This window comes from Lycium ferocissimum, chromosome 3 (assembly GCF_029784015.1).
Source record: "Lycium ferocissimum isolate CSIRO_LF1 chromosome 3, AGI_CSIRO_Lferr_CH_V1, whole genome shotgun sequence".
NCBI classification, from domain to species: Eukaryota; Viridiplantae; Streptophyta; class Magnoliopsida; order Solanales; family Solanaceae; genus Lycium; species Lycium ferocissimum.
In genome coordinates this window covers 23,084,909-23,108,198 of record NC_081344.1, presented here as the reverse complement: position 1 = coordinate 23,108,198, position 23,290 = coordinate 23,084,909, and the positions used below count along the sequence as shown (strand labels likewise).

Genomic DNA, 23,290 nt, shown 5'->3' with positions numbered 1-23,290 from the left:
TCAAGTTATTGCAACTTAAAACTTAATGAACTAAAAAAGGTCAAGATGTTACAATTACCTTTCCCAGACAAGTTATGCAAAATATTCTTTTTATATTTTGAGAATTTTTATGGTTATTTACATTGTAAGTGTGGTATTTGACAAACGGTAACATCAAAACTATAATGTAAAAAGGATATGTAGGAAAAGATAACAGGCAACGAACAGGCCTTATATATGGCTCGAGCATGCTAAATCACAACTTTTCTCTACATTTACAGTTGTTTTATTGTGAAAGAAAATTGATATATCAAATTCATAGGATTAAAAGCTGGTTGAAATACATAAGCCAGAAATAACCTCTTTTAAAGCTGCCTATAATTCTTCAATCAATTCCTTATCGGCGTAAAAGAATTTCATAAATGTTTGCAAATATCAGAACTACTATATGACCCCTAAATGCAAACGGGGATCTTGTGACAGTTGGATTACTGTAACTCATCACTTATTGATGAGTCCGGTAACTTTTTTTCTTTGTTCTTTTTGCCTGAAGTTGAGTTCTGAGCAAACGCTGAGAGCCCTTGCCGCAAAGCCTCAAGATTTACCCCATCGTCCACCAATATGCTCGTCACACCCATCTTTGAAACCTACAAGAAAAAAACAACCATGTACCTCTTAGCGAGTCAGTACTACAGATAATATTTCAGGCGACAAGTGGGAAATGATAGAAAGATCAACGAATAACATGATGTGATTCACAGTGACATTGGTTTTACCGCCTCTATATTGCGATCCTCGTCATCAAAAAACAGCATCTCCTTATAAGGCACCCCTGTCCTCCTACTGATCTTCTGAAAGTGTTCGGTCTTGTGTGTCCAACTGGAAAATATCTCCTGCAACTCTAAGCATTCAGATTAATGGTAACCAACATATATCAGCAGCTTTATGTCCGTGAAAAAAAAAAAAAAAAAAAAAAACTAGCCCTCATGATATAAAATTGTAAATTTTTCTTTAAAGCACCAGCTGCAAATAGAGTTCTCAAAGTCATCCTCCCCAGAGGGCTGAGGAACCCTATCTGCAGAGAGTGCACTTCATGACAAAATCTCATTAAAAATGTGAACACTGTAGTGCATTGTAACTGTTAGCAAAAAAGTGTAGCAGCACAACGGTGACAGTGCTTTAGAACTGGTTTCATTATATCAGGTTGTCTTAATTTATTTTCCACTGTGTTCCGGACCCATTGTTTATTCTTTCCTTCGAAGAGTTTCTTTAGTTGACAAGTAACAAATGTTTCAGACTTCAGAGAGTTCCTCCTATAAATGCAAATACTCGCAGTGTTGTATTAATACCTAAGTAATGACCCATTAGTTTTATTCTCTTTAGAACTTTTTGGCTTAATAAAACTATTCGCTGTAGAAGAATTTACTGGTTTTTGCCTTCAAAGCTTAGACAGACAATTGCAGATAAAACATTAACCTAATATCTTTAGCAGTTTCTCTCTTTTACTTTTGCTCCCCTCTTTTGTCATAAGGATTTGGTTCACCATGCAAATGCTTAATTACTTATTAGTGCAAGAATTCTTATATTATTTGCCATAGTAGCTGTAGAAGCATTATGGTATACTTTTTCTTTCTTTTTCCTTCTAAAGACCTTACTTCCCAAGATTTCGAAATCCCATTTCAAGGGGTTTTGTGCATTCCAATTCCCAGCCATTGGTGACTCCATTCTTGTAAACCTACTCATAACATCAAAGTCATGTCCTTCATGTTCCTTGTAAAAGATATATGTTACAATATGAGCTACCAAGTCTTCTAGCATCTGCAGCACATGCTACCACAAAACTGGGTGCTATCAATGTTACAAGGATCCTTCATATTGCTTGGTGTTAATGTCAAATGGGAGTGATATGTGTGTGGATACTTTTTTTGATAACCGAGAAATACCCGAGGGTTAGTGGCACCTGGTTCTAAACTCAGCAGAAAATGGATTTTCCCCTCTACCCTTTTCCACTTAAATACCAGGTTTTTGGCTGTGATAGAGTTCCAACACGTGACATGAGTCTAACCCACACTTCACACACTGCACTCTTACCACTAGATTAAAGCCCTTGGGGCAGTAAGGATTTGGGTACTTCATGCACATTCTATAAATTCCACTAAAAATTGAAGCATACCGAGATGCCCATACTAAGCACATCCCTATTAGAAACATACTGGCAAACGAGTACATGTATCATACGATACTAGAACTCTTAATTCAATGGGGCACAATTGGATGCTCAACTTCAGCATACCATATGAACACGTACTAATGTACTTCCTCCGATCCATCTCAATTTATCTGTCCTACTTTGCTCTTTAGTTTGTTTAGAAAGAATACTATCTTTTTATATTTAGGAAGTTTTTGATTCCAACATTTCCATTGACACCCCCTTCTAGAATAACACTTACTAATATCTTTTCGTTTGTTTCTCTACATTTTTGCTCCTACTGTATTTTGCTTTCTAAAACAACAGAGAGTTGATTAAAGTCAACTAACACTACAAAGGAAGTAGATGCTTGTTGTAAAACAGAAACCAATAACCAAAATGGAGAATAGACGTATGATTGAACCACAAAAGGTATGGTGAAAACTAGTGTAAAAACTTTCACCATCTCACCTTCGCTACAAACATTGATGATAGCCCCAACTTATCAAGAAAAGTGTTTGCAATATCAGGAGTTGGTGATCTTGAGGCAACAGCAATATTAACTCCCTTGTCCTTGAGGGCATATAGTATGCCTTTGCCATGAGGATATAAATACGGCATTTGCTGTTTTGAGCGGTATTCACTAAAAGATAACAGATAAAAGTATAAGAAGACCAAATCTAAGCAGAATTATAACAAAAAAAATGCAATGTTGAGAGTAGACACCATGGCGTAAAGTTTTCAGAAAGAAAAGGCTAAGGAAACTATTCAAGTCGAGACATGGAGGTACTATGGACAATGACTTTCACTTAAACCCTTTTTTAGTGACAGAGAGCTCAAGAATTGTTTCTATAACCTCAGGTATGACTTGGTTCTCAAAAGTGCAAGTATTAAAAGGTTAGAAATACGCCCTAAGAATCCACCTCTGTAATTCAATGCTAATGAGCAGATCCCCCAAACAATCCCACCAACAAAGGCAAAGTATTGGCCAACTCGAAACAGACCTCGCCATATACAAAATTCTAATTCAATCACCTCTTACTTCTCAAATCCCCATATTTGCAAGACATTCGATTTGTCAGCCACCTATATTAGCAACATGTCTTTCTCAATGATCTCAAATTCTTCAGTCTCGTAGAACATGTAAAATGGCTCAAATCCCTTCCTCTTTCGAACAATGGCATCACGAGCCATTAGATTATTTTGTGGCTCTGATATCCTGTTTGGTTTATTATGTTGATTAAACCACTATTTGGTATTTGCTTTTTTATATTGGAGAATCATCATTAACTAATAATCAAACCTTATTAGTAATAAAAACTTTTATCCTTTGATCAACTATTACATGTATTTACCTGCAGAATTATAATGACCCCAGGTAATTAAAACCACATACGTGTCAGATCCCAGCAGTCCTCCACAGGAGAGGAAACATGCTACAACATTAATCAATTTTTTATTGGACCAAGCTCTGTAATTAGCTTCTAATCAAAATAGAGATGCTAGAACTTCACTAAGACTTTTTATCTACGCCATCATATTTTGGCATATCAAATGATTATATAACTGAATTCTTAGTTACAAACGTCAGTATTTCCAGATCTGATGATGCTATTTCCTTAGCCAAAAAGAAAAAAGAACAGAAAATAATCTCTTGGTTGCAACTTTGCAAGAAACACAAATTTCCCTTCAAGTTGTGATAGTCTCTATCTAGTTTCCATTTCCAATTAAATCATAGCCATTTACGGCAGTTCCTCATTCCTTGTCATTAGATTTCATTGATATACTACCTTTTTTTATTAACTTCTCTTCATATCAAAGGCTTCATCCTCTTAAGAAGGAATTGGATGTTTTCCCGGCTTTCCAATAAATCCTCAATATGACAATAGCATATGTAAATTGAGTCTTCTTAGTATAGTTCAAAATCATGGCATTTCTTCTTTCATCAGTAATAAGTTGTAACTACACGCCTGAACTGAACAGAATGGAGTGGTTAACCACAAACATCACCAACTAGCCTCTACAAGTACTCTACTATCTCAAGTCAGCCCACTAATTATTTCTTGCTAGATACTGAAAACTTCAAATCTTGCCCTTAATGTTCTTAATCACTTACCTGACAAAAATATGAATGCCACTCCCAGTGTACATTCTCACATAAATACACCTAACCCTCGCTCTGCTGCTTGTGTGTGTTGTTTTTATGATAAGTCATATTCCATTCCTAAACCAGTAGGATTTGGCTATATGAATCTTCGCAACTATTCCACTCTATAAGAGCCCATTTTATTACAGAAAGCGAAAATAATTTGGGATAATTACAGCCCAATACCTTTGGGTGATCTAGTTTACAAAATGGCCAGCAAATGTATATGTCTTGTATGTTTATACTTAAATATACATATATTATACACATCATATTTGAGCTACTGCCGGTAATTAAGTTTGGCCAAAGGGAAATTAACGAAAGAATCCCAAAACAATTTGCCTTAAAAGGTTTCTCTAATAGTTAAGAAATATTCAATACATGTAGAGATGGATTATATGCATCCAATATGGTACCTTAGATGAAGATATTTCTATCAAAACATAGTGGTCTACCAATTATCTCCGAACACCTATTTTGCACCACATATTGGTAACGCATAAATCAAAAAGAAATGAAGCTTTAGGAATAGTTGTCCTTGTCAGTCAGTGGCAAAGCCAGGATTGTTCAAAAATATAAAGAAATAAACACACGAAAAAGTTAAGCGGGTCCAACATCTACTATATAAGTGTGGCTCCTCGGGTGTGTTTTACTAATAGATGGTAATGTTGAAACAATTGATAGTTGAGGTGTCAAACTCAAGTATTAACAATTTAATGTGTGTGTTTTTGACCATTTTCTCTATGGATAATAAAAGAAAAGAAAAACAGGATAAATTTAGAGAGGGATAGGATACCAGTAAAAGGGCCAGAGAGTGTAATCAAGATCGAAGACAACGAGTCGAGGAAGCACTTGGAACATCCCCATTATCTCCATAGCCTCGTTCTTCACCCTTTCGTCCCCCATCTCTCTACTCTCTACTTGGTCAGATTTTTCTTCTGACCAATTATGTATTCAAAAGCTTAATTGGAAAGTCAATTACTAAAACCCATTCCGCCATTCACTTTTGACGACTCAAATAACTTTACGTTTTATATTGTCCCTCTCAATTTAACTTAACTTTCTCAGTTCCACTAAACACGGAATTTAAAAAATAGTAAGAATTGACTTTTCAATTTTATGATCCTAAATTAAACTATATACTATAATTTATTAAAATATCTTTTGAATTTTATAGTTATAAACTTGTGAATTGACAAAAAAGAAATAAAAGATACTTAAATTAGACAGGAGGGAATGCCTTCTGAAATGTGATTTCAATTACGTTCTTAATCTAATTTTTAACTATGTGGAATTCTTTCTTTAAAAAAGCACTGAAATTAGGGGTGACATATACCACCTCTGTCTTATTTTGTGAGAGTTAATTTCCTAAATGATCATTCAAGTTTTGAAAATTGCATACTAAAATCACCTCTATTTCTTTGACAATAATAAAATTATTTAACTCTTATTTTTTCTCAAAAAATAAACAAAAAATTTATTCTCTCCTAATTGACATATCATGTTATATTAAAGCCTCATTTTTCAATAGTAAACTCATTTAATTCATATACATTATACTCATTTAACCTACTAGATTCATGAGGCCCGGGCTTCCAAATCAAGAAATAAAGGCAAATATTTTAATTAAAGAAATATAATTTATGTTAGTAATAATTAAATTTCAAATAAGTATATTTTCAATATATAAAAGCGAAACTTTCATTTCACACCTTCAATATCTTAACTTTCATTTTGATGAAATTATTTACTTCAAATAAGATGCAGAGTCAGAATTTGAAATTTATGAGTTGTGAATCCTAATTTTTAAGTTATTTAGTTCTAAATTAATAATTGATACATATTTAAAGAACTTTTAAGACAAATACAAAATTTGAACCAAAGCTATAGAATACGATCAAATCGGTAGCTGACACTCTAATTCCGCCCTGCTTCAAACTCATTGTGTTTAAAAGATTGATTTTAGTTAACCGGACAAAATATTTTAAAGATAACCCGATCTGGACTTATAACATGTCTTCATTTTCAACACTATATGGCATCATTGAATAATTTTTAAAACCATCTGAAAATCATTTTAGTACAAATCTTTGTAAACACATATGAGCACATTAAAACATAAATATAAAGTAAAAAAAAATTAAGAAATTCTAAAATTTCATAATACAAATATAAAGTAAAAGAAATGCTTACATGTAAAAATCTATAATAAGCAACAAGAAGCAAGAACATCTAGCAAAGAAACGACTATTTCTTAGGTTAATAGATAAGATCAATAGAAGAAAGCAACAGGAAAAATAAAGTGCATCGGATGGGACTGCTCCTCCCTTAACCAGGGTTCCCCGGGTTCGAGTCTGAGTATGAAAAAATCCCTGGCAGGGAACCTTTTTCCCGATTGAGCCCTATCCGACACAAATCCGAATTAATCGAGCTCTAATGCGAGTTCCGGACACCGGATAGAAAAAAAAAAGGATAAATAAGGTAGGAGGTTCGATAGCTTTTGAAAAGTAGACCATAAGATCAAAAAGTAAAATTGATTTCATATTAATTGAAAAGTTTGACATTTTATAGGAAATTTTTGTGAGGACTACAAAAGCCCTTTGATTTTCCCTCATATATAGTAGTAATGTGTTATACCACAAGTTTTCTAATGGACTAGACATGCCCAGCTATGGCTACGATATCACACGTTATCTATATGCAACTTCAAATATTTACTTGCCAAAATTCTTCAAGCAATCACGTTGGCAATAAGGTACCGCGAACATATATTCTTAATTTTTTTTGGTGAGGTGAGATTCGAAATCAGAACCTCTTGCATATCAAAGTGTGTGGCATTCAAAATGTTAAATTGTTAGAGAATACATTTCTAATTATTTAATTATATTATGTCTCAAGAGAAAAACACAAAGGTTTCTGACCTATAAACAAATAGACACATAACTGAATCACGAAAAAGCTCTCTTCTCTCACCTCCTATTTTCATGCAAAACCCTAATACATAGATCTCAAGCTTGGTGAACATGGCCTCCATGGCCGGTGGCCAGTCCACGATGGTGGCTGGCCAACCCTCACAAACTACGACTGTTCCAAATAGCAATCCTAATCCATTACAATATTCAGATCTGTTTAAACCAAAAGCCTTGAATGATTCATTACATAGTCAAATACAATCGCTGCCCCAAATTCCAATGAAACCAGTAACTTTCCTACATGGGGTGCCATATATTAAATACACTGAAGCAAAAGTTGATCAGATGAATGTCACTGAGAATCTTTAGTATGTTGTGGTAGGGAAATTTTCATATGAACAATCAGATATTGAACAACTTCGTCTCATAATCCCTGCACAATGTGGAATAAAAGGTGAGTGTAGAACAGGTTTTTTAAGAAACCGACATGTGCTTATAAGATTAACTCTTTTTGAAGACTTTGTGAATCTCACATCAAAGCTTTTATATTACATTTAAGATAGAGAGGGATATTCGTACCAAATGAGACCATTGATCTGTGATTCGAATTTCAAGATTGATGTATCCAAATCTATTGCCTATATACTTTGTAAAAGAAACTCTTTTTTCAGTTGCATCTTGCAGGGGGTATTCCAATACAATTGGATATGGCTACTATCAACCAGACTAGACCTAGTTATGCTAGGGTCAAGGTTTTAGTAGATTTGTTAGATTTACCCAAAACAGTGAGGATGGATATTGAAAATGAAATAACAGGAACAATAAGGATTATTAATATTCAGATTCATTATGATTACCTTCCTAAGTATTGCAAGGAATGTAAATTACAGGGGCATGATGAGTATAATTTTAGAATTATACATCCAGAGCTTGCTCAGTATGACAATGAAAGGAGGAAATGCCACAGGAGAATGACAAGACAAAAGTTCATAAAAGTTCTAATGAAGTGCACAACAGTAAGGAAAGCAATAAAGATCTCCAGGAAAACAAAGAAACTGAAGCAAAAAAGGCTAGACAGTTACAAGCAGAGGAGCAACAAAATAAAAGGCAGGCTACTAACAAAGGCAAACAAAAGCAAGAGAAGGGAAAGCCATAAGGATATGAAGGGAAGAAGAATCATGGGAAATACAATCATAGAGGATACAATAATCAGTACAACTATTCTGCTAGAGTGTTGGCAGGTGGAAGAGTGTTAGGCAATCCGAGAAATTGGAATCCCATCAAAGACAACAGAAATTTCAATGTTGAGAAGGGACTTGCAAATCAGAGCAAAAAGAAAGAGATAACAGTCACTGCTACATGCAACAAATTTAACACTTTGGTGGACTTGGAGGAGGAACAAGAAAATCATAATGAAACACAAGAAGGAAACACAGATAGTAACAACCCTATTAATGAGACAGCTAGGCCACGGGTAGATGCTGCATTTGGGAAATAGATAGAAAATAACAAAGCTATGGAGGAGAAGGAAATAATAGATAGCTGAGAAGAAGAAGAAGAAGAAGAAGAAGAAGAAGAAGAAGAAGAAGAAGAAGAAGAAGAAGAAGAAGAAGAAGAAAGAGGTAGGGGATAATCAGTAAGAGGAGATAGTCATACAAGATTCAGAGAGAACAATTACAAAAAATGTGGAAAATGCCGACAAAGAAGAAGAAGTAGCTGACAAATAGAAGCATATTCTTGAAGGCTAAGAGGTACTTCAACCTATAGAAGTACAAGATTCAAGTACATATCAACAAGTGAAATTATCAGCTGGGCAACAAGTGAGTCAAATGAAGGACTTAATGGAAGTTCATAACATACACAGCCAAGAGGGTGGGGGAAAAGAGGTATCCCAGCATATAGAAATACAAGTTAGTGTGAACTCAAGTTTAGAGAAACAGTTGGAGAAATCAGTTGGTCAACAAGAGAAGCAAAATAGTGAAGTACCTGATAAGCCACTTGAAGCAGAGGTGAGTAGAAATGTGGATGCAAACTTGGGTGAAGGTGATACTGTAACTTCTGCAAAACATAATCAACAAAATAAGGAGGATAGAACTCAACAGGAGAAGGAAACAATGGTACACATAAGTCAGCAAAATAAAGATGAATTGGAAGAAGAACAAACAAGCTCTGGAAAACACAATCCTCGATTGGTAGCAAAAAAACCATGAACCGGATAAATAGGGAGAGAAAATGCTTATAGAGGCTGACATTGGGGATGAAGGTGAAAAATAGGTTAGCAATGGTCTAATGGAGGATAGTAATAAAGGAGATGTTTCTCCTAAACACATTACAAAAGCAAAAAGAGGACAAAGTAAGAGATAAAAGTGTTCCACCCAAAACAGTGGGAGAGTACAAACAAGGAAAGATTTTACCAAAGAAGTTTCCCAATGAATCGCTCATTAATATGGAATATGAGGTATGTAAACACTCAACAGGCCTTTGAAAGGGTAGTGCTATTACATAGGCAAAAACAGTTTAATTATGTTGCTTTAATAGAGCCTTTTCAACATGTGAGACACATTGATATGTATAGACTATGGTTGAATATGGGGACAGCTTGGAATAATGTAAAGGAAATATTAGGTTGTTTATGAAAACAGATATACAAGTTGAAGTACAAAGAGACACTGATCAGCTACTTTCTTGCAAATTTACACATGGTTGATGGACAGGAAATGATGGTTACTTTTGTGTATACTAGTACTGAAAGGAGTGGTAGAATTGCTCTATGGGAAGATTTATATGACATATCCTCTCATATTACTACTCCATGGCTTGTGGGAGGGGATTTCAATGTCATTATTGAAGATATTGAAAAATTTGGAGGACTGCTTGTACATATTGCACAGAGAGAGAGAGAGAGAGGATTTTAAGCATTGTATTGACACTTGCTTACTGATGGATTTTTGATTTACTGGGAGCATATATACATGGTGGAATGGGAGATCTAATGATACATGTATTTTCAAAAGATTGATAGATGTCTTACGAATCAAACTTTGCATAATAGTTTTCCTAATCTAGTTATTGAACATCTCATCAAACAAGGTTCTGATCACTCTATCTTACTGATAAATTTGAAGGTTGCTAGTAGAATTATTAAGAAATCATTCAGATTTCTTAACTTTTGGGTTGACATTGGAATTTTCAAGAAATGGCCAAGCAAAATTGGGAGGAATCTTATAGCTCAGACCCCTTTTTTAACTTTCATAATAAGCTAAAAAAAAGGTGGGTAGAGCTCTTTCTAAATGGAGCAGGGATTCATATGGTGATATCTTTTAAAAGGATAGCTTCTCTGAAGGAGGTGTGCTAGTGCATGAGAGGAAATTTGAACAGAATCCTACAGAGATGAATAGAGAAAGGTTGCAAAGAGTACAGCTGATTAGATTAGATTTTATGCTGTTGAAGAAAAGTTTTGAAAATAAAAAGGCAAGAATGCAATGGTTTAAAGATGGAGACAAAAACACAAAATTCTTTCATGCTTATGTCAATGGAAAGAGAAAGAGATTGCAATTACAAAGTATTCATAATCAAAGCAGGAATATGGCTGGAAACTGAAGCAGAGATAGCTCGGGAAGCAATTAGATTCTTCTCAGACCAATTCAGAGAAGAACCCATCATTGGATGATTACAGAAGAACAAAATCAGAAGCTTTATGAAATGTCAGATGATGAAGAGATTAAAAAGGCTGTGTTTGGTTTGAATGGGGACAGTGCAGGGGGTCCTAATGGCTTCACGGGAAAGCTCTTCCAAGCTTGTTGGGACATTATTTCTAAAGATATGATCAAAATGGTGCAATCTTTTTTATGTGGGAATGAACTTTCAAGGTATATCACTTGTACTAATCTAGTACTACTCCCTAAGAAAAAGGAAATCAACACCTTTTCTGATATGAGACCAATTAGCTTGAGTAACTTTACTTGTAAATTGTTTTCCAAAATCATTCATGAAAGGCTGGTAAAGTTTCTTGCAGAGATTATTTCATCTCAGCAATCAGGATTTGTTAAAGGCAGAATTATTGTTGAAAATATCTTATTGGTTCAGGAAATAGTACATGATATTAGAATTAGAGGAAAGCCTACCAATGTTGACATTAATCTTGACATTGCTAAGGCTTATGATAGAGTATCATGGCTTTTTTCTGACTAAAGTGTTGAGGAGAATGGGTTTTGGGGAATTCATTATTGATCTAGTGTACAGGATCATCTCTAAGAATTGGTACTCTATTTTGATCAATGGGCAACCATGTGAATTTTTCAAATCAACAAGGGGGTGAAACAAGGAGATCCATTATCTCCCACTCCCTCCGTCCCATATTACTTGGTCACTTTCCCATTTGCACGCCCCTTAAAAAATCATAAATAAAAGATGTATTTTACTGCCTTACCCCTATCTCTCTTCAATAAATACATTCTAATCAATATTGACTATTTTCAAGAACATTTAATACTAAGGGTAAGATGGGAAAGATTTAGTTAATTTTATCTTGATTTTGTAAATGAGCAAGTAATTTGGGACATATATTTTTAGTAATGTGGCCGAGTAATATGAGACGGAGGGAGTAACTTGTTTATATTGGCTGCTGAGTGCTTGTCAAGGGCATTGAATGATTTGCATAATAAGGATGAATATAAAGAGTATGGAATGCCAAAATGGAGTCCATATGTCAACCACTTGGCATACGCAGATGATATTATTATTTTCACCTCTGCTGATAAACAGTCCATGAGATTGGTAATGTAAACTCTGACAGAGTGTACATGCATTACTTGACCTTACAAAGTATCAAGGAGATGGTGTACAATGTCACACAGATACCAAAGAAGGAATTCCCTTTTACTTACTTGGGGGGTACCAATTTACTATGGAGGAGGCTGAATATTCACTACAATGAGTTGATTGAAAAGATTCAAAATAGACTTAGCTTTTAGACTGGAAAGTTGCTATCTATTGGGGGAAAGATCACACGGATCAAACATGTCCTAAAGAGTATGCCCATACATCTACTTTTAGCATGTGATCCACCTGATGGAGTTATTAAACAGATACACAGGCTGTTTGCAAAGTTCTTTTAGAGCAATTCAATTGGGAATCCTAGCAAGCATTGGACAACATGGACAACATTATGTCATCTACAAGAAGAAGGAGGAATGGGATTCAGAAGCTTACAAGATATATCTAAAGCTTCTTTTGCAGAGTTGTGGTGGAATATGAGGACCAAGCAGTCCCTTTTGGAGGAGTTTTATGAGTAACAAGTATCTGAAGAAGTTTCATGCAGTGATAGCTCCTATCAAGTTAGGTACATATGTGTGGAGAAAAATGCTCAAGTATAGAGATGACATAGAGCATGAAATATGGTGGAAGATTCAATAAGGCAATTCCTATTTCTGGTTTGATAACTAGATAGGATTGGGAGCATTACATCATATTACTCCATCAGATTTTATATGTGATTCAACTATTATTCTTGTAAAAGAAACAGTAGAGGAAGGACAGTGGAATGAAGAGTTATTGAGAGAAATTTTCCCTAAAGACTTGGTAGATCATTTAATGCAAAACATTCAACCACCAGAGGAGAGCATACAAGCAGATAAGGCTTATTGGAAAGTGGATTCAAGAGGTAAATCTACTGTAGGTTTAGCTTTCCAATTGCTTAGACAAAGGAAGGAATCTAGTGTCCTTTATAAGAAAACGTGGATAAAAGGATTACCAATAAAGATAGCTTTCTTTATGTGGAAGTTTTGGCAATTCAAATTACCTTTGGATGATAAATTAAAGAAATGGGGTCATCAATTCCCTTCTAGATGCTATTGTTGTCAACATCTACAAGTGGAAGATCCATGTTTATTTACATTCTCCAACTGCTCAAGCTATTTGGAAATATTTTTGTGGGCCAGTGGGGATAAATATTGAGAATCTTCAAGTTATTCAGATAATTAATAGGTGATAGGATTTGCCAAGAAAGGCACACATTAAATGTGTTTATCAGGCTGTCCCTGCTATTATTATTTGGGAATTGTGGAAAAGGAGAAATATTATGAGACATGAGGAAAGGTGTCAATTATGAAACTCATCCACCAGGTGATGCATACTCTAATCCAATTCATGAATTTGAGGAGGAAAAACTTCAAGTATGCACCTTATAGATGGACTGGTGTGATAGAGGCTTTACGGAAGCATAATTCTAAGGTGAAAGTGACTCAAGTTTTGTGGAAAATGCCTGAAAGTGGATGGATCAAGATAAATACTAATGGAGCTTCTAGGGGTAATCCTAGGAGAAGTTCATGGGCATTCTGTATAAGGAATAAATATGGAGATGTCATTCAAGCTCAAGCTAAAGAAATGGAAGATCCTCAGAGCACTAACACAGAGGCAGAGGCACTAGCAATTTTACAGGCACTCAGATTTGTGAGAGCTAATCAGATGGATCAGATCAGGATTGAAACTGATTCATTATTGGTGAAAAATATCATTCAGAGGACATGGGAAGTGCCTTCGAAGATTGTCATCATGGTGGAAGAAATATGGAAAATTATGGAAGAGAAAATGGTGGTGATTGAACACATTTATAGGAAGGAAACAAGTTAGCAGATCATCCGGCTAACTTAGCTTTGGATAATGGAGATATCCAATACTTCATTTCAAGACATGGAGAGCCAAGGTAAAAGGATAGTGAATAGTGACAAGTTGCAAATACCATACTCGAGAATCAAGGGATGCTAAGGAAAGGGGAACTAGAAGAGGAATGGAGAAAGAGGACATCCTTACATTCAAATCCTTTGGGAAGACAATGTGAAGGATTTATTTTTTAACTGTTTGTTAATGTGTGCAGGTACATATGCAAAGATATATAGAGATACCACAGTACAACAAAATTATAAAAGCAGCACCAGTGCAGGAAAACTATCAACCACACAAGATCATACATATTTGGTTATAGGATACAGAAACAGGCAACACAAATATCACATCCAGAGCAATTATTGGTAGAATTTATCCCAACAAAACTCAATTTTGATATATATCAGATAGATTTGATGGTTATTCGATTCGTGGTATTAACATCACCAGATGCTCATTCAAATGGATAAAAATTAAATCTACTCAAGTCATTATCAAATTGTGGAGGTGACACAGTGAATCAATCAAGGAAAAGAGAGACATATCCGAGTCAACACTGGAGACAAAAAAGATACAACACAGCTCCAACACAAAAGAAGAAGGGCCATAAAGAGATAGAGGAAGAACGAGCTTATCAGAGTAGAAATCAGTTGGAACGAGGTGGAAATCATTGAGATTCACCTGAGAAAATCTAAGCCAGTTCTATTAGTCAATTGACGGTGAAAGAAATCGAGGAGATAAAGATTATCAAAGAAATTGTTGAGTGCCACACTTGTCTTTCCTCAAATTAGCTGAATCTCAGAGGAAACATCGTGAATCCGCTGAGCACCAGCAGCTCCGGCGAGAAATCGCAGATGAAATAGCAAACCCTAGATTTTGGGGCTGATGTTCTAGCCTCATGTCCTTTTTATTTTTCTAATTTCGCATTTTGTCTTTTCTTTTCTTTTCTGTATTTGTTGAACTCTTTCATTTATTAATAAAATAAGTCACTAGGTCTTACCTAGTGACCTTGATTTTTTTTTTTTCAAAAAAAAAAAAAAAAAAAATTTAGCACAGGAAAAAAAAAGCGCACACACACACAACGTCAAACTCGCTTGGGTCTTTCTAATTAACCAAGTCAGTTTTGGCATAAAGGTATGTTGTATATGAGTTAAATGGATTATTAAAAATGGGTATAACGTACCCATATTGAACGAGTACAACATAGTTATGGGTTGTCTAGATGTCGGATTCTTAAAACACATGTAAAAAATGACCAAAAATTGTATTTACTCAGAAAGCTGATAGCTCGCCGCGTTTGGATCTGAACTTGTTAATGGTTTGATCAATCATATATAGGTGCCAAGTTATTCAATTTAACTTTCATGAAGCAACTAATTGAGACACCACATTTGACAACTAAGTGACAAAATCGATAAATGGAAGATATAGCAATTGACTACATGTCACACCCTTATCAGGAGTATGACGGGCTCCGACCCGTAGGCCGGGAACCACCTGACTTATCCGTTACTTTGAACATTGTAAACCATAACTCAAAGAACACCTGCACGCAGAAAAGGCCCAACATATAAATATCCGATCATTTGGCACATATGTTCATATGCGGACTGACAAGGTCGCCACAACATAAGGTATATCATAAAGCCGGCAAGGCTAACAGTAAAGTATCAAGAGCTCAAAGTAAGGCCGACAAGGCCACCAAAATATTATACAACAATGTGAACCGATGGAGCTATAAAACATCTAACTGTACACACACGTCTACGAGCCTCTACATAGAATACAATGATCATAAGGACAATACCAAATAGACAGCAGCTCCGAAGTAAGTGGAGTGCTCGTGAGAATCAACGATAGAACACCTACGGGTCGATCTATCTCCCTACCTACTGCGGGTACGAGCGCAAAGATCTACTGAAAGGGACGTCGGTACGAATAATGTGCGAGTATGTAAGGCATGAATAACAACATAATATAGATATGGAAGGTAACATGGAATAAGAGAGATAACCTGTACATCTGGATGCCTCATAAGGCAGATGTCATGCATGCTTAGCCTTTAAAAAAACATTCTATACATATACATAGTACCATGCCCGGCCATTAAGGCTCGGTGTCATATATATAGTATCATGCTTGGCCATTAAGGCTCGGTGTCATATATATAGTATCATGCCCGGCCATTAAGGCTCGTTGTTATCATCATTAGCTCGCGTCTGAGGCAATATCATAACATGCCCACTGCAGTGGTGTGCACATCTACGTGCCATGCCCGGCCGACTATAGCGCGGCGCGGTGTGAGAAAATACATACATATATATATAAAGCATGCTTGAGAGCCCAATCAAAAGCCACAATTATATCGGAGTGACGTAAGGTCGGTAGCCTCCGATTATATTATGGAATAATCATTATCGCTCTATCTCACCCTGAAGGAACAATTATTATAAGGCGAGATCAACAACAATGAATAAAAATCATGAAAATCACGAAAATAACTCAACATTCTCATATTCACATTAAAATCATAAGCTTGGGACTTTTAAACATGAAATCATCATCGTCGTCGTAATCATCATAGAAACATTCTCATCTTTAGCATCGTATTAACATTGTAAAAACATGTCCGTTGTTGTTGTCATAAAAGCTTATAGAATCATAAATCTTTGACTCGAAAAATAGGGACATTTTGGAAAAAATTTATGGATTATCAAGAAGAAGTCATGCCTTTGAATCATGAACTCTAACTTTTGAAAGTAAGGAGGTTATGAAACATATGTAGGGAATTATAACATAGGAGTTTCTAGAAATAGGATCATCGCCATCATAAAACATGTTTATCTTTAGCATCATAAGAACTCTATAGATCATGAATCTCTAGCTTTTGAGAATAAGAATATTCTTGGAAAACATTTATGGATTCACAGAAAGGGATCATGGGACATTCGGAAAACACCTATTGGATTCATAAGAAAGGAATCATGCCTTTAGAAGAAAGAGGAATAGCCTTAACATATCTGAAATCTTGCTTTTTGACTTTCCAACTTACTTCCTGTCTTGCAATTCACTTAAGATCATTCGTAGCCTCATAATCTACATATACGACCATTCATATTATTGTTAGGCTCATCATCATACGCTCGTCTTAAACCCTTAATTTAAATCCATTTAGAATCTGCCGAAATTCGGGCAACATCTCTCCTGTTTATATGTCTAGCCCGAAATCACAATCCAATAACCAACAACAACAACAACAATACCAACATCACACCAACATTATCAACACCAATAGGCTCCATAAAACATCTCACACGATGTTTTCCAAGTTTCTCAACTATCCAACTTGTTATACGACTATTTAATAACTTTATCTCGTAAATAACCGAAATTAATATTAATAAGGAGAGATTCATACCTTATTCTTTCTAGAGCAGTAATATCTTCAATAATTACTTGAATCCACGTCAAGATCCACCGCCAAACGATACTATTATCGCGATTATGCGCTACCCGAGCCTCGATTAGCTAAAATCACTCAATTCTCTCACCTTTTTATGACATAAATACCCCTATATGTTTCTTTGAGATTTTTCATCTGATTTTTGATGGAAAAAAAAAGGGTTTTGACCCTTTTATAGGTGGGTAAAGTCGGGGGTCACCGTAGCAACGCCACCGAGCACGCGTTTTCTGCTCTGTCGATTTCGAACTTGTAACGTCCATAATTCTCTACTCTGATGTCCTATCGACGAGCGGTTTGTTGCGTTGGAAACTAGACTCGACGAACTTCACTTTAAGATTTTAAAACATCTTAAAACTCCGCATATACCTGGAGATATACCCCTCCAAAATTGACCCAAAATTTTGTCCTTAATTCTGCCAACTTTTTTCAAATTTTCGACAAACTTATTTTCTTTGATTTGCTTGGTCCTGGAATCTTCCAAAACTCCCCCTACATACTATTTATCATTTATTATACTTGATAATGGGCATGTTCTCATGTTTCAAGGTTGTCCTTTCCGGTTACGACTTACGAGATCGCAGTTCATCCTTTACTCCATTATTACGTACTTCCCATGGCTTGTACCTTTTAAAACTTCATGGGACGTCTCCGATACTCCATTACAACAGTGAAGTACGTGGCATGCTCATGCTCTGAAAGTGCCGGGTGTAACACTACAAAAGACTTTGCCACCTACAGTAGTTAGAAAATTCCATTTCTCACCATGATCAAAACAAATTAAAGCATGTCCTGTAAACATAGTACATTCAGAAAAGTTGGCATCATTAGGATACACAAATAAGTTTAGGGAGGCAAGAACTGAATTACTGCTAGTCTGCTAACACTATTGGATGTCAACTAGTTGTATATTAAAGTCAACCACTACAGGGATGATGGAACCATTAGATTTGGTCACTGTGGTTCACTCTTCGAAAGCATTCTTTTCATTCTTGACAGCTTCAAGCCTTTGTATCTCACTGTCTATCTTGGTGGCATAGTGGCTAGTTATCTCTTTTATCTCAGATTTATACACCTGGAGTTGTGTCAAGAGGACCTTATCCACCTTCTTCACAGACATGGCTGATTCCACCTTGTTCTCTAGCTTCTGCATCTTCTTCTCTAGCTTCCGCTTTTTGTAGATGACGCGCATGGATCTACCTCCTTCAGACGATTTCATCCAATTTGAAATCTTATAAATATCTACATTAATACATCTAAAACTTTTAGTTGGTGTACAGAGCTCCACTCCACCGTACTCAGTTCTGACCATAATATGGATTCACATAAATACACGCACAAACACACACACACAAATAATTAATATTGGAGTACCATAAGAGGTAGTAATATCTTTACAGTATCACTGCACTTAATTAACCAATTGTATGATCAATTAACATTACTATATAGAGTTAAAAAACAACACATCATACCAAGTGTGATCCCATAAGTGGGACGGGGGGAGGGTGGGTGTACGAAGACCTGACCCTTGCAATTATTCTTTTAGTTATCTAACAACATAAATTGTGATGCCCAGTGCATAAAACTTAAACTCTATAGTTTTATATTCAAAGACATTTACATTGCCTCAGAAAAATATATCTGTATATCTGGTAAAACAGAATTGAAATAAGCAGAAAAATAGAACATGATACATATTGCGACAGGTTAAAAAGCACCTGCAGTAATACAAATATTCTTCACATGCAAGTCAAATAAGATAAATCCACATGATAATTTTTTTAATCATACGTAGATTAAGCCGCGGGTTTAGTTATATATGAGTACAGACTAACCAAGTGGGCTTAACTTCCATCCGTCATCAGCCACAGACAGATTATATACACCAGCTCGGGCAGCGGCCAGAGCGGTATCCTTCAACACTATGGGGTCTGAAATGCTCAAGAACACCCTCGTAAGACGAATGTACCGTTTAAGATTAATCAGTCCCATGTTGTTTACAGCAATGGGTGTGAATACGGATGTGTCGATGTTAAGAAGTTTGAGGGACTTGACAGCCTCCTGTAACTCAGCTAGACGTTCAGCCCCCGTTGGCACACCATAATACACAGGCTGATCCTGAGGAATGATACTTGAAGTATTACCTGCCATAAATATATGTGAACAAATTAAACAAAGAGAGAAGAGGAAAGATCAAAAGGAAGAATGGAGTATTCTGGGATACTACACTAGCGTCCAATCTATAGCAAAATTGAAAGAGTACTCCTTCCGTCCCATATTAGTTGGCCTGCTCCGTTTTTCGAGAGTCAGATTGACTAATTTTCGAAGCTAAATTGAATTAGATCAATTCAATGTTTTAATGCAATTTTTTATGCTAATATGGTGAAACATATATCTCAAAATATTGGTCAAAATTCATATAGTTTGATTTTTTAAAAAGGAAAGTGGACAAGTAATATGGGACGGAGGGAGTATTGAATAACACCTTGGTCACTGAAATATCACTTTGGGAAATATCAACTATCAATCACTAGTTAATTGTTATGCTTTGAATCAGTCACCCAATTTAACTCGTCACTTCACACCAGATAATAATTTCTTGGTTACCGAACAGTCATTTTGAAAACTATCAGCTATAAGGGATTTTTACATTATCAATACAATTTAATTTACATGCCTTAAGTACCTCATAATGAACTCCGATGAGAGTGCCGCTTTCTGAACTGCTACATGTATACTGTATCTCTCTGAACGAATGTGGCTACTGTAATAACTTAAGCCAGCTCACATTGTTCTTTTTTAAGTAAAACCCATACTTGCAAAACTTGAGAGTTCTTGCCTTAAAGCCCCAAATTGTACTAATTTTCCCACCAAATATGCTTTTCACACCATCTTTGCAACATAAAACATAAAATAGTACTCTTCGCTTCCCTTGTGAAATTTTTCACTTCTCGAGATATGATGAACTTTGAGCAATATTTTAAAACATATTTTTTCATCATATTGACCTGAAAACATTTGCAACTTACAATATTTTTCATAGAATTTTTGAATCTATAAATTAAATTTAAGATATTGAGTTGATCTAATCCAGTTTAACTTTCAAAGATTAGTCAAATTGATTCTTATCACATAATTGGAGTAGTAAATAACATAGTACTAAATATAATATACATGCTTGACTAGTTATTTGATCTTCAGGCAATAGTAATGTTTATACCCTTGTCCTTGAGGGATGTAAGATGCCTTTGGCATGAGCATAAACAGATTGCATTTCATGTTTTGAGAGTCCCGACATCTAAAGATTAACAAAAGCAGATGGACATCATGACAACCCGTGTTCAAGCAAGAGGTACAGAAAATCAGAACATAAGTACCTGTTTCTCAAATTGATGAGGAGAAGGAGAGGACAAAAGGACAAAATGCAAATACTCATTCTGAGCCATATACTAAAGACGAGCAGTTCCATGAGACATATCTTAAACCTGAAGTTATTAGAAGGTTTTCTTGTGTTTGTTTTATATTTGTATTTAAAAAAAAAAAAAAAAGATTTAGCCACTAGATACACTGCCTTGTGGATTTGTTCCATTTCATATCACCAAAACACAGCATGTCCAGTAAAGACAATATTCAGAAAAGTTGGCTTCACTAGGATATACAAATAAGTTTAGGGAGGCAAGAACTGAAATTAACTGCCAGTCTGCTAACTGAAACTAACTGCCAGTCTGCTAACTCTTTTTGATGCAAAGTGGTAGTAAATTGAAGCCCATCGCCAAGGGAAGACAGAACAAATCGAACTTTGTTACTGTCTATCTTCTTAACATAGTGACTTGTTATCTCCTTTATCTCAGCTTTATACTGGAGTTGTGTTAAGAGGACCCTATCCACCACCTTCACAGACACGGCTGATTCAACCTTCTTCTCTAGCTTCCGCTTTTTGTAGATGACGTGCATGCCACTATCCCCTTCAGGCGATTTCATCCAATTTGAAATCTTGAGAACATCTACATAAATCAATCCAAGATCTTAAACTTGTGAGTAACACTTCACTAGCTATCCTTAGTACTGACCATAAACAGGATATTAGTGTATCAATACAGGATTTAAGTTATATATTCAACCATGTAATAATTTATTTACACCATCAGGCATCAGTTATATCTAATTACCAAATAACGCTTCTGAAAATATTGCTACGTATAAAGTTACTTACTATAGACATTTATGTACTCCGTCACTTAGAACTTCAAAACAGGTCTACATATCATATCTCATTAAAATAATTTCAAATGTAACTATCCATAAAAACAAATTTAGTAACTTGAAATTTGTTAACATAACAAGGAAGGAATAATTTTCAGGATAGTGGAAAAATACTGAAAGAAAATAAATTAAGGAAAATGCTTGGGTCCAGGTTGTATTCTCATAAGATCCTATTCTAGTTCTCTTCATCCTACAGATATCAGTTCTATGTTACAATACCGATCAATTCTGTTAATATGGACCATATTGCGCATTCCATATTCAGATTGTAAGGCAGTATCACCCGTCAAATCATGATTTTAACAACATATATAGGTTACTCTCATTTTAGAAATAGACAGAAGAAGATATGCATACTTGTTTACATATACTTATCTATGTTAGATATATGCTTGACTAGTTACATGAGTAGGGTTCTGATATAAACTATATATGAAATGTGCTACTTCCAGAATATATAACTGTAAGTTCCATCAGTTGTAGCTAATCATATTGACAAGTAACCATCTAAAAGCAGTGGATTACATAGTTTATCCTGGTAAAAGATACATAAAACCTATGACAGGATGATTCATCTTATGAGGAATTCTCTCATGCACACTAACCAAATAGAGATTGGCAATTCTCATCCACTATTAGTGATCCTTATATATCGAGAAAAAAACCCAAAAATATTCCACTATCTTAGGATTTGGATTTAAAATAATCCTGTTTCTTTTAAATGGAGCACTAATAGTCCACATTATTTGAACAGTGGTGCCCTTTAAATCTTAAACCAAACGACTAAGGTTTTCATTTTGTTGTTGATAAGGTAGGGTAAAAATATGACTCAGGTTTTTCACAAAAGCCGGCCTCGTTTGTGCCTCATTTGGTCAATAGTGATTTGTGCTTCTGTTGTTGTAACATGTAAATTGCAAAATGAGCTTCTTATAGCATGAAAAAATGCTGTTCCCACAGTGAAATGTACCATTTACTTTTCCATGTAATGGATTGTACGAATAAATGAATAATACTATGTTTTAGTTGTTTAGTTTCCAAATTCCGTTCTAGGCGCAGAATGTATGCTACTAGTATTTGAAATTTGTAATCCAAATACTTTATGAAAGAACTGTCACGCCCCGAACCATGGCCTGGGCGTAACACGGCACTCGGGCCTTGCTTGCATGTGTCCGAGCGAACCTCATGGCTTGCTTGTCAACATGGGCATCAAACAACATATCTATGTGTGCAATTTAAATAAATCATGAAAATATAATTTGCGGAATAAAGTCTTGAAACCATCTCATAGCATGAAATATTATGAAGACATAATAGTACGTAATCATGAACGCACCACGACTGGAAACTAACATCTGTCTATGAAACCTCTAAAACATGTACGAATACTAACTACCGGGACATGGCCCTGGACTACCATAGCGCATACTAGATATAAAGACTCCATGTTGAACCCGGGAGGAGTGGCTCGCCGATAAGGCGTGCGGGGTGATCTCGCGCGGCGTATGCTCGAAAAGTCGGTATACGCACCGTGAAGTGAGCCCGGGCAAAAGGACGTTAGTACATGGTGAATAGTACTAGTATGTAAAGCTGGCCGAAATGAAGAGCATGGCATACATAGGTATAGAACACGAACGGAAACTGAATGTAACTTGAACATGAGCATGAAACGTGAGTAA

General features: G+C 35.5%; 1 protein-coding gene and 1 long non-coding RNA gene across 2 annotated transcripts; both read right to left on the bottom strand.

Moving 5' to 3' along the window:
- Positions 1–195: 195 nt before the first annotated feature.
- LOC132050053 (uncharacterized) lies at positions 196–5,307 on the bottom strand. Its single transcript, XM_059441085.1, has 4 exons — positions 5,110–5,307; positions 2,639–2,810; positions 756–872; positions 196–626 (listed from the first exon to the last, which is right to left on the bottom strand). The coding sequence occupies exons 1-4, from the start codon at positions 5,217–5,219 to the stop codon at positions 468–470; spliced, it is 558 nt and encodes a 185-aa protein (XP_059297068.1). The 5' UTR covers positions 5,220–5,307; the 3' UTR covers positions 196–467.
- Positions 5,308–7,175: 1,868 nt separating this feature from the next.
- LOC132050052 (uncharacterized) lies at positions 7,176–14,830 on the bottom strand. The gene is made up of 3 exons (XR_009413216.1): positions 14,570–14,830; positions 9,212–9,283; positions 7,176–7,658 (listed from the first exon to the last, which is right to left on the bottom strand). It is a non-coding gene; the product is annotated as an uncharacterized LOC132050052 (long non-coding RNA).
- Between the last annotated feature and the right edge of the window lie 8,460 nt (positions 14,831–23,290).